The 15774-nt window shown below is 39.7% G+C and overlaps 1 protein-coding gene across 1 annotated transcript; it reads left to right on the top strand.

Annotated features, from left to right (window-relative positions):
* The first annotated feature begins 874 nt into the window (after positions 1 to 874).
* Positions 875 to 3891, top strand: SPIN3 (spindlin family member 3). Its single transcript, XM_055564059.1, is given in 3 exon segments — positions 875 to 1122; positions 1124 to 1581; positions 1584 to 3891. Coding segments are annotated over 3 exon segments (771 nt in total). The 3' UTR covers positions 1649 to 3891.
* Positions 3892 to 15774: the final 11883 nt, after the last annotated feature.

Here is a 15774-nt window from a genome sequence, read left to right as displayed (position 1 = left end):
AGATGGAGTTACGGATGGGGTTTGGGAATCTGGGAGCCCAGAACTGAAGAAGCGGCGCTAGGCGGTTGGAGAGGGGATTTGTTGGGCAGGCCGGTCCAGATTTTGGAAAGGGGCGGGGCAAGGAACCAAAGAACTACTCCCACGCCCAAGGCAGTGGTGGATGGAGGGTTGCGGGTAGGGGAGGGCGCGGTGCTGGACGAGAAGGAGAGGCCTCTCTCCTGGCAGGAAGCTGAGCTCTACGGAAAAGAGGGAGGAGACTGGCGGCTGCAGTGACTGGTGGGAGTCCGATGTGGCAGAGGGGCCGCCGCTGCCAAAGAGAGGGAGCGGAAGCCCCTCCCCCCCCTCCCCCGCCAAGTAGAGTTACGGAGACATCGCCGCCGTCCTGTCCGCCTATCCAACAGCCCACTTGATACGTTCCTCGCCTAAAGATCCTCCCTCCCAGCTCTTGCAAGCACCTAACTCGCCGTCTGCTGGTCCTCCTTCGACACAGCCTCCCGGCGGAGGCAGCAGCGAGGTGTCCGATTTGGGAACTCGAGGCCCGCTATCCCCAGCTTGGGGTAGTCTCTGCCCTCTGGCCTGGACAGTGTTGGACGCAGGGCGGGAGGAATAAAGGGGTGCCCTGTATTTCTCTGACTACAACCAGAACTCCATAGCGCTAGCATAGCCGGAACTAGCTAGGGAGGAAGGTTACCGCTTGCACGCACGGTGCAGGGTATTTCCAGCTTTTCTGCCTAGCTTTAGAGGAAAACGGGCGTCTTGGCGTGTGTGCATGGAATGCACTCTTTAGGAGATAAAGTTCACCGTGTCATGCATTGAATTTATTTTTTCTTGATTTCCTTTATTGGGCTGCTTTGTTACTCTGCTCCGCGCAGGCATGAAGACCCCGCTCGCAAAAACGGCTTCTGGGCAGCGGTCCAGGACAGGCGCAGGGCATGCCAGTGTGTCTGTTATCATGATGAAGAGAAAAGCTGCACACAAGAAGCATAGGAGCAGACCCATCTCCCAGCCTCCAAGGAATATCGTGGGCTGCAGAATTCGGCATGGATGGAAAGACGGAGATGAACCTCAAAGAGAGTGGAAGCGAACCATTTTGGATCAGGTACCTGTAAATCCCTCTCTGTATCATAAAATATGATGGATTTGACTGTGTTTATAGATTGGAACTTCACAGAGATGAAAGATTGTCATCACTTGAAGTCCTTCCTAATAGAGTTGCATCATCTAGAATCAGAGATACACACTTAACGGAAATTATGATTGGCAAAGCAGTGGAACATATTTTTGAGACAGAGGAAGGTTCCAAAAATGAATGGAGGGGGATGGTCTTAGCTCAGGCACCTGTAATGAATACGTGGTTTTACATTACCTATGAGAAGGATCCTGTATTTTATATGTACCAGCTCTTAGATGATTATAAAGACGGTGACCTACACATCCTTCCAGATTCCAATGATTCTCCTCTCACAGAGAGGGAGCCAGGAGAAGTCATAGACAGCCTAGTAGGCAAACAAGTGGAATATGCCAAGGAGGATGGCTCCAAGAGAATTGGCATGGTCATTCATCAGGTGGAAGCAAAACCCTCTTGTACTTCATCAAATTTGATGATGATTTCCATATCTATGTCTATGATTTGGTAAAAACATCTTAGAGGTCATTTGAAATTTGCCAAATATGTGAGACAGATTGTAGAATCTGAACACACAAAAAGTCTTGATTGCCTTACAATTTGTAAGAACCATCTTCTCCTCTTTTTCACACGTTTTCCTGGCAAAAAATTAAAACTTCCACCCTCCCAGACATGTTTTGAAGAATCCTTCTGCCCTTACCTCTAAGCTTTTTATGTGTTCCTCCCCACATTAGAATGATTGACTTATCTAATTAGAAGGGTAAAGTCTGACATTCATTGACCCATATTTTTACCTTGGGTGATGTTAATAGACTAAAGGTAACTGAAGACTTCTTGCCTCATTCGTTTGGGTATTTAGACAATCTTCACTGAAGTGTGAAGCTTCCTGAGATATTCAATATGGCTGGCTAAGTATCTTGGCAACTTCAACCCACCCCTTAGGTGACTTCAAATGTCTAATTTGGGAAAGGAATGAGAGGCTCATGTTGGTCTTCCTTCCAAGTTGCATTTTAAATTCCAACTGTACTGAAAGTCTTATTCTTGTACTTATTGTTCAACTTGGTTCAAAATCAAGAGGGCAGTTATTTTGTATTTTAGTGCATAGGCTGAGAAATCTTACAAGATTGTTAAGGGGTAAGCATTTAGGAACCAAATGCAACTGAAGAAATCATGGCATTAGGATTAATGGCATTAGGATTTCTGTTGTCTACAATAGCTCTTGATTGTACCGACAGACATGGAGTGGGTTTTTACAGACATAGGCTGTGCAGACAGAATTTAACACAGTTGGGCTTTGCCAGCCCAAGGGAGCATTATGTCAGGCTCTAGCTAGAGTCCTCAGTCACAGGGTAAAGGCTAGGTTTAGCATGGTTGGCAGATCTGTTCAGGACCTTAAAATAAAGGAACAAAAAACTGGAATCAGGCTGAGATACAGATTCCTTTCCCATGCTAGAAGGGATGCTTTGAAAATGTTTAGATTACATTTTCATTAGATTCTTAGAAGACTTCTGAGTCCCAGCATATGAGGTGGGAAAGGCACTTGCTAGAACTAAAAAGACTGAAAATAGACTTTGCTTCCTTGTAGGAATTGGTAAGCTCATTTATTATGGTGTCCTAGCAGGACTATGAAACATATACTAGATGATCAAAAGACAGTGATATTCTAAGTGCTTTAATGTTTTAAACGCTGGCATTAGTAGATAGAAATCTAATAGATATTTGTTAGTGTGTTTTTTCAGCTTTATCCTGTTTTTTGGCTGGGCCTAAGAAACTCATATGCAGATAAGGGTGAACCCTATTTCAGCAAAAAAAAAAAAATGAGTAATGGAATGGGCCTTGTATCTTCCATTATTAAAGGCATTAGGGAAAGTCAACTTTGGGAAAGGTTGAAAAATATGCAAAGTTTTGGAGAGAAGCACCCAGTCAAAACCAATGTGTTCTCATTGGGTTTCTAAGAGAATCTCCATTAGCACTAACAGCCAGGCCATGGACTTCCGCAGATGTGGCGTTGGGACTCATGATGGTACAATCAACCACTTGGGTAGTATCTTCCTAATTAAAGTTCACAGGTCATAGAGTCAAGACTACTGGCACAGAGAGACCACATCCTGCTGAGGATGAAACCAGGAAGATACTCTCTTTTCCCATGTATTCTCTGTCTACTTTCCTTCCTTTTGCTGTCACTAAGTCTCTCCTTAGATATTTGATGACAACTGCAATGTGGGTTGCACATTGTATTACCTCTGTATTACCCTATGTACTAAGTCCCAGAGACATAAATGTGTTTGAGTATCTGTTTTAGAGGCTGAGGGTTAGTGTGCCTTCTAATTTTGGAGATGTGATGCTGATTCTGTGAAGATCTTATGCCCTGTTGACCCCGTGGACTCTTAAACATGCAATTGTGGGGTTAGATTAATTCAACTCCTGAAGTTCTAAAGGAACTACACCAAATCAAGAGGAAGACAGTCCAGGCTACAGCTGCTGAAGGAGCCGCATTATCTGTCAAGACATCTTTGTGAGATCTGTATGGTTGACATCAGAAAAACAAGAAATTTGGGAAGGCAGAATTTTGGACTTTAATTCTTTTGGATTTAAAAAAAAATTTTCATTTGGGGCATTCATTTTTCCCTCGGAGTTTAATAACTGGTATGGCTTTCATACAGTTCAAATTAAGGCATTTTCATTATGTTGTTGACATTGTGTTATTTGGAGTATTTTAATGCTATCTTTGGGGCTTATTGTATAATTTTTATAAGCTGTGTCAGATAATGTGGTTGGACATAATTATAAATTGAGAATAAAATAGTGAATTTTCAGCCAGGGGTGTATGTAGCTTTAGAATTAGTTTAATTACTGTTCTATTCTGACTTATTTAAGTGCCTTCTGGAGCAAAAGTAAAATTGCTCACCAGTCTTACACAAGTGGGAGCAGGACATTCCTAAGATCCTACTGGTCTCCCCCAAAAGGGACAACCAAGCCCTGTTTGTCTTGGGTGTTGGCAATATGGACAGAAATGTCCAAAGTTATGATAGGATCTATCCTCTGCCTCTCTCTATGTTCCTGAACAAGAAAAAGGAATTGTGCCTCTCAAAAATATTATGGAAGAAAATTTCTACCTATCTCTATTAGTGACTCATTCAGTCTCCCAAGTGGGAGGAGAAATAATTTGGTGAAACATGAGAAAAGGGTTACTATGGATATGTAACTTAGGGCCGTGTTGGCTCCTGAGCTCATTTCTCACAGAAAGATATGGAAAAGCAGATAGTCTGTCACTACATGATTGGGTAAACATCTAATCTGCAGACCTCTTTCACCCTCTAGGGTGGGGGATCAATTATCTTTACACCTGGGGTAGAAGTTCATTTCAGGCTTAGGTCCAAAACATGCCCTCCAGTCCAGCTCTATCAGCAATAAAGCCAATATCTATTTTTATTCTCAAAAAATTTTTACTATATGAGTCATTTTGCACAAAAACACATGCTTCTGGTAAAAATCAAACAGTTCAAAAGGATATACGGTATAAGGTAAGTCTCCTTTTTTTCACATCCTTGACCTCAGTTCCACTTTCCAAAGATAAACACTCTTACCAGTTACTATGTATTTTTCCAGAGATAATGCATGTACTTACAAGTATATTATATATGTGTATATCAATTTTTATAAAAATTGTGGCACACTATACATGCTGTTATGAATTTTGCTTTCTTAATATATTAAAGCTGATATTTTAATCCCTCTTTGATTCCTGTGTATATTTTTAGTTGGTTCAGAATCTGGAAGGGAAGGAGGTATGATTGATTCAGACCTTCAGATCCCAGCCTAATTTAATGAAAACTTACAAATCCACATTTACAAGGTGGATTTACAAATGTCACTGCAAATCCACCAATTTTGCCAGGTAAATTTTTCTGACTAGTAGAATATGAAATGTATGTAAACATGATTGATTTTTATGGAAGGAACTCCTTGAGGCCAGTATATTTTTATTGAAGGAAGTTAAAAGGGGAATAAACTATAAATTGAAACTGTGGAAAAAGTTAATTGTAATCAGTTATTCAAAAATGAACTGAACAATCATTTTTTTATTCCAGCTTACACTGACACCTACTGCCAGATGCAAATTTATTTGCCTTTTATAACAGAATGCTTCTCTGTGTGTAACAAGAAACTCCTTTTAAATATCTTTAAACAGTTACCAAGTATTATTGATTCATATAACTAAACTAATTGAGAAGTTAGATAGGCTTCAGGTTTGCTTTGTTGGGGGCTCAGGCTCAGTGTCTGTGATTCATTAAGATTTTCCCTCTTCTGTATGTCAGTTCCATTCTCAGCCTGTCTTTTTTCATGGTGGCAAAATAAGATCAGCAGTTCCAGTCTGCTGGAAATAAAAATAAATAACCTATGTCCTATGGTGAATTCTGAACTGGCTTAGGTTACATACCTAGACCAATCACTGAAGTCCCATGGATGAAATGCACTGATTGGCTTAGGCAGGGCATATGTTCCATTCCTGAACCCTAAAGTATATCTCCCTAGAACTAAATGGATTTCTAGTGAAATGGGCATGAGGAGTGAATGCCATGAACCAATCACAAATGTCTGGTATAGCTTCTTCCTTTGGGTAGTGAGCATCTGTGGACATCTTTATTCCCACGTGTGTGTGTGTGTGTGTGTGTGCGCGCGCGCGTGTGTGTTAGTTGCTCAGTTGTGTCTGACTCTTTGTGATCCCATGGACTGTGGCCCACCAGGTTCCTCTGTCTATGGAATTCTCCAGGCAAGAATACTGGAGTGGGTAGCCATTCTCTTCTCCAGAGGATCTTCCTGACCTGGGGATTGGACCTGGGTTTCCTACATTGCAGGCAGATTCTATACCATCTGAGCCACCAGGGAGGCCCTTATTCCCACATATCCACTTTCAAAAAATGTTCACACCTGCATGTAGTGAATTTATGTTTTCAAAGGAGAAAAACCTAAAGTCTTATCCAGTTATTACATTTAACGTTAAGTTTAGGATCTCTAGTTGATATGCAGACATCTCCAGATCTATCATCTTAGCAGTCTTGTCACCTGTAGTTAAATTATAAACTAACCTTCAGCCCAGTTCAATATATAGTTGTGAAGAAATAGCCACAGAAGTATAATAAAAACTACCATTTGAGAAAAGGGAGGAAATAGGAAGCAATACACAGTACTTTCTGGTTCAAAGTGTTAGTCCCTCAGTTGTGTCCCACTGTTTGCAACCTCCTGGACTGTAGCCAATTGGGTTCCTTTGTCCATGGAATTCTCTAGGCAAGAATCCTGGAGTGGATTGCCATTCCCTTCTCCAGGGGAATCTTCCTGACCCAGGGATCGAAATCTGCATCGCAGGCAGATTCTTTACTCTCTGAGCTGCCTGGGAAGCCCTTGTGGTTCAAAGCATACATCCTAATCTTTTAAATAAGGACTCTGCCCGGGCAGTAAAATGAGTCTTCTAGTCAGCCAGCTTCTTTTTGTTCTCTAAGAGGGTCTCCCTTGGACACATATCTTGGGTCGGTGCAGTTTCTTAGGGATGGACAGTTTTAACTGTCTCAGTTCAGTTGCTCAGTCATGTCTGACTCTTTGTGACCCCATGGACTGCAGCACACCAGGCACCCCTGCACATCATCAACTCCTGGAGCTTGTGCAAACTCCTGTCCATCGAGTCGGTGATGCCATCCAACCCTCTCATCCTCTGTCATCCCCTTCTCCTGCTTTCAATCTTTCCCAGCATCAGGGTCTTTTCCAATGAGTCAGTTCTTCACATCAGGTGGCCAAAGTATTGGAGTTTCAGCTTCAGCATCAGTCCTTCCAATGAATATTCAGGACTGATTTCCTTTAGGATTGACTGGTTTGATCTCCTTGCAGTCCGAGGGACTCTCAAGACTCTTTCCAACACCTTAGGAAGCATCACTATGAACAAAGCTAGTGGAGGTGATGGAATTCCAGTTGAGCTATTCAAATCCTAAAAGATGATGCTGTTAAAGTGATGCACTCAATATGCCAGTATTTAATTGTCTACTTCATCTTATACCATTTCTTGTGTCCAGAAGTTGATCTGGGTTTAAATTATGAGTTTTTGCCATTGTTGGCCAGAATTGGAATCTCTTGAATGTAGTAGTTCTCAAACTGTAGCACATATTAGAACCACCTAAAGAGTGTATTAAACTGCAGATTGCTGGGGCCCAGCAGAAATGCTGATTCAGTTAATGTGGGGGTCCAAGGATTTACATATTCTAACACGTTCACACAGGATACTGAGACTACTGGTCCTGGGATTCCACATGGAGAATTACTGACTTTTAGGTGCCAGTTGAGTGAAGCCAGAATTGTAAAAACCAGAATCAGTGGTACAGAATCCACCTGCTAATGCAGGAGACATGGGCTCAATCCCTGGGTCAGGAAGATCCCTGGAGAAGAAAATGACAACCCACTCCAGCATTCTTGCCTGGAAAATTTCATGGACACAGAAGCCTGGTGGGCTACAATCCAGAGGGCTGCAACAGAGTTGAACATGGCTTAGTGACTAAACAACAATAACAATTGCAGCTAGTAATCCCTACCGTACTCGGTTCTATTGAGAACTAAATGAAAAACTGTATCTTTAGCATATAAAAGTACAGTGAAGATACTTCATAAAAATGAATTCCATTTAGTTTCCAAGAGGGTACAGTTCACATTCTTCTAGTAAACATTTATATTTAGCAATGCCCAGTGACAATTAGTGGAGAAGGCAATGGCACCCCACTCCAGTACTCTTGCCTGGAAAATCCCATGGACGGAGGAGCCTGGTAGGCTGCCGTCCATGGGGTTGCTAAGAGTCGGACACTACTGAAGTGACTTAGCATAGCATAGCATAACATAGTGACATTTAGTTAGTGAATATAGTCCAGAAATTCTGTTACTGAAATGTGAATTTAAATAATTCTTTAGATGTGTAGGGCTTCTCTCATAGCTCAGTTGGTAAAGAATCTGCCTGCAATGTAGGAGACTCTGGTTTGATTCCTGGGTTGGGAAGATTTGCTGGAGAAGGGATAGGCTACCCATTCCAGTATTCTTGGGCTTCCCTTGTGGTTAAGCTGGTAAAGAATCTGCCTACAATGCAGGAGACCTGGATTCGATCCCTGGGTTGGGAAGATCCCCCGGAGAAGGGAAAGGCTACCCACTCCAGTATTCTGGCCTGGAGAATTCCATGGACTATACATTCCATGGGGTCGCAAAGAGTCAGACACGACTGAGTGACTTTCACCTTCACTTTCACTTAGATGTGTATAGTCCCTTACTTTCCTACTAAGAAGTTTCCCAGAGTGCTGATAAATCATAGCATACCTTGGTGGTTGGTAGGGCAGGATGTTATCCTATTTTTCAGATTCAGTCATTTATTTATTCAGCAGCTTTTGTTGGACATGGCTAATAGTAACAAAGGAAACAGATAAGGTCTGTACTTATAGGGAGCTTAGAGTCTCATAGGGGAAGAAAAACAACAAAGATGTAGATAATCTCTATAATTTCTGGGAGTGATAAATTGTATGACGATAACAAAAGTAAGCAATAAGATAGAAAGTAACTGAAATAAGGGAGCTACTTCAGCTATGGTTTGTCAGAAAAAAAGCCTGAGTACATATTTGAACAGATAACTGAATGATGAGAAGCCAGCCCATGCAGTAATTTGAAGGTGGAGTGATCTAGAAAGGAAAAACAAGTTGAAAGGCTAGGATAGCTGAAACCATTTATTCATGGTTATTAATTCAGTCATGTGTTTAATACTTAGACCTATAGTTCATGATTTTTCTCTCCTATATAGCTATGTCACTGTTGTTTTCTGATATTTTTCTCTGTTTATGGAGGTCAAAGAATATTACAGGTAACATGTTTGTGCATAATTTCAATTGTTACCCTAATCCTGAAGATGAAGTGAAGGGACTAAAAAGTCAATGAATAAATAGAAATGGGGCAAATTTCTTCCAAATTGAACCCAAATTCATGGTAGAGGTCTGCAGTACATAGTTAAAGTTGAGGCCCATACATAATGTAGTGAATGTGTATGCTTATTTTTGTGGTCACAGTTACAAATACATACTACAAGGCATTTGAGCCATTTAGTTTATAAGATTCATTTTTGGAAGGTGGTGGAATGGCAAGAAGCATTTAACATCTAGTATGTGCCAGGCACATCTCAATCTTCCCAGGATACTGGGAGCTAAGTGTTATTATTTCCATTTTACAGTTTAGGATACCAGACTTAGAAAAAAGATAAAAGGGTCGCACAGCTATTAAGTGTGGAAATGAACCTAAGTCTCCTGATGGCAAGTGCAATTTTGATCATTATTTTTGCTAAAGAAATAGGAATATGCAAGAGCACCAATGGAGATATCAAAGTGATTTACAGCTGTGGTCTTCTAATTTTTTCATCTCCATCACTTTCTCTCAACACACGTTTTGTTCCAACTGTTTATAAATCTACTTTATTCATTTATGCATCCAAAAAATTTATTTAGTGCCTATTTTGTTCCAGGCACTGATACTAGAAACTTGGAATATTTCAATAAATAAAACAGTCAGTGATCTCTGTTCTTATGGAACTTATGCGCAAATAACCTAGGTCTCCCACATTGCAGGCAGATTCTTTAATGTCTGAACCACCAGGGAAGCCCAAGAGGAAGCTAGCAATAAACAATAAAAATAATAAGTACATAAATTATGTGGGATGTCAGAAAGTGACATTGTGAACAACTTGTTCTGTTTGAACAAAAAGAAAATTAGAAAAAGACCAGTCCATTCTGAAGGAGATCAGCCCTGGGATTTCTTTGGAAGGAATGATGCTAAAGCTGAAACTCCAGTACTTTGGCCACCTCATGTGAAGAGTTGACTCATTGGAAAAGACTCTGATGCTGGAAGGCATTGGGGGCAGGAGGAGAAGGGGATGACAGAGGGTGAGATGGCTGGATGGCATCACTGACTCGATGGACATGAGTCTGAGTGAACTCTGGGAGTTGGTGATGGACAGGGAGGCCTGGCATGCTGCAGTTCATGGGGTCACAAAAAGTCGGACACGACTGAGCGACTGATCTGATCTGAGACCTTAAATCTCTTTCTGACAAATTATTCACATTTCAACTCAAATGTCATCTCCAGATGATTTTTTTTGTTGTTGTTGTTTTCAGCTCCTTTGAATAAAACTGCCTACAGCCAAGAACCCATACATAACATCCTTTTCATTGTTTCAAAGTAATGTATCCACCAGTTTGAGCGCTCTCAACTCACTCCTTCCTAAAATATCACTAAAGCTAGAAAGATTTTGAGGGACATTGTGGTTTCCTGGCACCCACAGCAATATTAGGAATGAGACCAACAGATGTGAAACAAATGCCTAGAAGATGAACAGTTTATTTAGTTAGTTATCTTACTTGGAGGATAATTGCTTTACACTGTCATATTAGTTTCTGTTGTAGAACAGTGTGAATCAGGTATGTTGTTTTTGTTCTTCAGTAACTAAGTCGTGTCTGACTATTTCGACTGCATGGACTGTGGTATCCCAGGCTCCTTCTTTGTCCTCCACTGTCTCCTAGAGTTTGCTCAAATTCATGTCCATTGAGTTGGTGATGCTATCTAACCATCTCATTCTCTACAGCCCTTTTCTCCTTTTGCCTTCAGTCTTTCCCAGAATTAGGGTCTTTTCCAATGAGTCGGCTCTTTGCATCGGGTGTTCAAAGGATTGGAGCTTCAGCAGCAGTCCTTCCAATGAATAGTCAGAGTTGATATCCTTTAGGATTGACTGGTTTGATGTCCTCACAGTCCAAGCGACTCTCAAGAGTCTTCTCCAGCACCACAATATGAAAGCATCAAATCAGCTGTAAGTATATATATATATATATCCCATCCCTTTTGAACCCCCCTCCCATATCCCTCATCTCATTCATATAGGTCATCATAGAGCACTGAGCTGAGTCCCCTGTGCTATACAGTGGCTTTCTGCTAGCTATGTATTTTACACATGATAGTGTATATGGGATTCCCTGGTGGCTCAGAGAGTAGAGTCTTCCTGCAATGAGGGAGACCTGAGTTTAATGCCAGGTCAGGAAGATCCCCTGGGGAAGAAAATGGCAACCCACTCCAGTACTCTTGGCTGGAAAATCCCATGGACAGAGGAGGAACTTGGCGGGCTACAGTCCATAGGGTCCTAAATAGTCAGACATGACTGAGCGGCTTCACTTTCACTTTCACTGTATATATATCAACGCTACTCTCAATTCATCTCATTTTATCCTTTACCACTGTGTCCACAAGTCTGTTTTCTGCATCTGCATCTTTGTTCCTGCCCTACAAATGGGTTCATCAGTATCAGTTTTCTAGGTTCCATGTATATATATATATATATATATATATATATATATATATATATGTATGTGTTAATATAGGACATTGGTTTTTCTCTTTTGGACTTACTTCATTCTGTATGACAGCCTCTAGGTTCATCCACACCACTACAAATGAACAAATTTGACCAGTTTTAATCTTTTTTATGGCTGAGTAATATTCCATTATATATATATACCATATATACCACAACTTTATCCATTCATCTGTCAGTAGATATCTAAGTTGCTTCCATGTCCTGGGTATAGTAAATAGTGCTGCAGTGAACACTGAGGTATGTGTCTTTTTGAATTAATGGTTTTTATCACAATATATAACCAATAATGTGATTACTGGGTCAAATGAGGACATACTTCTTAGTTTCTTAAGGAATCTCCATATTGTTTCCCCTAGTGGCAGTGTACATTTACATTCTCACCAACAGTGTAAGAAGGATCCATTTTCTCCACATCTGCTTTAGTGTTTATTTTGTGTAGATTTTTTTGATGATGGCCATTCTGACTAGTGTTGAGGTGATAACTCATTGTAATTTTTGTTTGTATTTCTTCAATAATAAGTGAAGTCGAGCATCTTTTCATGTGTTTGTTGGCCATCTGTATGTCTTCTTTGGAGAAATGTATGTTTAGGTCTTCTGCCCAATTATTTATTGGATTGTTCGTTTTTCTGGTATTGAGCTGTATGAGCTGCTTATATATTTTGGAGAGTAATCCTTTGTCAGTTGTTTCCTTTGCTATTATTTTTTCCCATTCTGAGGGTTGTCTTTTCATCTTGTTTATAGTTTCCCTTGCTATGCAAAGTTTTTAAGTTTAATTAGGTCCCATTTATTTATTTTTGTTTTTATTTTCATTATTCTAGGATGTGGGTCAAAGAGGATCTTGCTGCAGTTTAGGTCAAAGAGTGTTCTGCCTATGTTTTCCTCTAAGAGTTTTGCAGTGCATTGCTTTACATTTTTTATCCATTTTGAGTTTATTTTTGTGTATGGTGTTAGGAAGTGTTCTACTTTTATTCTTTTACATATAGCTGTCCAGTTTTCTCAACACCATTTCTTGAAGAGGCTGTCTTTTCTCCATTATGTTTTCCTACCTGCTTTGTCAAAACTAAAGTGCCCATGCGTGTGTGGGTTTATCTCTAGGCTTTCTATCTTGTTCCATTGGTCTATGTCTCTGCTTTGTGCCAGTACCATTCTGTCTTGATTACTGCAGTTTTCTCGTGGAGTCCGAAGTTAAGAAGGTTAATTCTTCCAGCTCGGTTTTGCTTTCTAAAGAATATTTTGGTTATTCAGGGTCTTTTGTGTATAATGAAAATTGTAAAATTTTATTCTTCTAATTCTGTGAAAATGCCATTGATAATTTGATGGGTCTTGAATTAAATCCGCATACAGGTCTGCTTCCTTAGGTAAGTTTATCCATAGATATTTTATTATTTTTGTTGTCATGGTGAATGGGGTTGTTTTCTTAATTTCTCTTTCTGATTTTTCATTGTTAGTATACAGGATTTCAGAAGAATTCTCTGTATTAATTTTGTATCCTGAAACTTTATTAAATTCATTGATTAGCTCTAGTAAATTTATGATGGCATCTTTAGGGTTTTCTATGTATAGTATTACGTCATCTGCAAACAGTAAGGTTTTTACCTCTTTTCCCATCTGGGTTCATTTATTTCTTTTTCTTCTCTACTTCTGTGGCTAGGACTTCCTAAACTATGTTGTATAATAGTAGCGAGAGTGGGCACACTTGTCTTATTACTAATCATAGAGGAAATGCTTTCATTTTTTTCACCACTTAGAATAATGTTTGCTGAGAGTTTATTGTGTATGGCCTTCATTATGTTGAGGTAGGCTTCCTCTATGCCCACTTTGTAGAGAATTTTTATCATAAATAGATGTTAAAAAATTTTTATACATCTATTGAGATTATGGCATGATTTTTCATCTCTTTAATTTGTTTATATGATGTATCACATTGATTGATTTGTATATAATGAAAATCCTTGCATCTCTAGGATAAATCCTATATGATCATCATGTATGATCTTTTTAATGTGTTGTTGGATTCTCTTTGTGAGTATTTTGTTGAGAATTTTTGCACCTATGTTCATCAATGATATTTGCCTGTAATTATTATTATTATTTTTTTTGGCTGATAACTTTCTCTGGATTTGGTTTCACGGTGATGGTGGCCTTGTAGAATGAATTTGGAGGTGTTCATCTCTCTACAATTTTGGGGTTGAGACTGAGGAGGATATGAGTTAGTGCGTCTCTAAACATTTGATAGGATTCACCTGTGAAGCCCTCTGGCCCTGGGTTTTTGTTTGTTGGAAGATTTTTTTATTGCAGTTTCAATTTCATTGTTGTGATTGATCTGTTCATTATTTTCTATTTTCTTCCTGGTTCAAGCTTGGAAGGTTGTTCTTTTCTAAGAGTTTGTCCATTTCTTCCAGGTTGTCCATTTGATTGGCATATAGTTACAGTAGTCTCTTGTGATCTTGGTATTTCTGCTATGTTCCTTATTTCATTTCTAATTTTATTGATTTGACTCTTTTCCATTTCTTTCTTAATGAGTATGGCTAACTGGTTATCAATATTGCTCATCTCTTCAAAGAATAAGTTTTTAGTTTTATTGACCTTAGCTATTGTGTTGTTCATTTCTTTTTCACTTATTTATGTTCTGATCTTTATGATTCATTTCCTCCTACTAACTTTTGGGGGTTTTGCTCTTCCTTTTCTAATTGCTTTAGGTGTAAGGTTAGGTTGTTTATTTGATGTGTATCTCATTTCTTGAAGTATGTATTGCTATAAAATTCCCTCTTAGAACTGCCTTTGCTGCATCCCATAGGTTTTGGGTCATTGTGTTTTCTTTGTAATATGTTTTGAGGTATTTGTTGCTTTCCTCCTTGCTTTTTTCAGTGAGTACTTGGCTATTTAGGAACATATTGTTTAGCTTTCATGTGTTTGTGTTTTTACAGTTTTGTTTTTTTTTTTTTCTGTAACTGACATCTAATCTCATAACATTGTTTTCAAAAAAGGTGCTGGATGTGATTTCAGTTTTCTCAAATTTACCAAGGCTTGATTTGTGACCCAAGATATGATCAATTCTGGAGACCATTCTATTCCCACTTTAGTAAAAAGTGTATTCTGCTCCTTTTGGATGGAATGTTCTGTAAATATCATTTAAGCTCATCTGCTCTAATATATCGTTTAAGGTTTGCCTTTCATTATTAATTTTCTGTCTTTTATGACCTGCCCATTGGTTTAAGCGGGATCTTAAAATCCCCCACTATTACTGTGTTACGTTCAATTTCCCCTTTTGATAATGCTTGTTATCATTTCCATATGCATTGAGGTGCTCCAATGTTTGGTGCATAAATATTTACAATTGTTATGCCTTCTTCTTGGATTGATACTTTGATCATTATGTAGGGTCCTTCCTTATTTTGTCTCTTGCTACTGACTTTAAAGTCTACTTTTTCTTTTATGAGAATTGCTACTCCAGCATTCTTTGATTTCCATTTGCATGAAATATCTCTTTCCATCCCTTCACTTTCAATCTGTATGTGTCAGTTCAGTTCAGTTCAGTCACTCAGTTGTGTCTGACTCTGTGACCCCATGAATTGCAGCACGCCAGGCCTCCCTGTCCATCACCAATTCCCAGAGCTTACCCAAACTCATGTCCATCGAGTCGGTGATGCCATCCAACCATCTCATCCTCTGTCGTCCCCTTCTCCCCCTGCCCCCAATCCCTCCCAGCATCAGAGTCTTTTCCAATGAGTCAACTCTTCGCATGAGGTGGCCAAAGTATTGGAGTTTCAGCTTCAGCATCAGTCCTTCCAATGAACACCCAGGACTGATCTCCTTTAGGATGGGCTGGTTGGAACTCCTTGCAGTCCAAGGGACTCTCAAGAGTCTTCTCCAACACCACAGTTCAAAAGCATCAATTCTTCGGTGCTCAGCTTTCTTCACAGTCCAACTCTCACATCCATACATAACCACTGGAAAAACCATAGCCTTGACTAGACAGACCTTTGTTGACAAAGTAATGTTTCTGCTTTTTAATATGCTATCTAGATTGGTCATAACTTTCCTTCCAAGGAGCAAGCGTCTTTTAATTTAATGGCTGCAGTGATTATGGAGCTCCCAAAAATAAAGTCTTTCACTGTTTCCATTGTTTCCCCATCTGTTTGCCATGAAGTGATGGGACCAGATGCCATAATCTTTGTTTTTTGACTGATACTGAAGGTCCAATACTTTGGCCACCTGA

This window comes from Bubalus kerabau, chromosome X, assembly GCF_029407905.1.
Source record: "Bubalus kerabau isolate K-KA32 ecotype Philippines breed swamp buffalo chromosome X, PCC_UOA_SB_1v2, whole genome shotgun sequence".
Lineage (NCBI taxonomy): Eukaryota > Metazoa > Chordata > Mammalia > Artiodactyla > Bovidae > Bubalus > Bubalus kerabau.
Note: the sequence above shows the minus strand (reverse complement) of the source record. Positions and strands in the feature narration are given on the sequence as shown.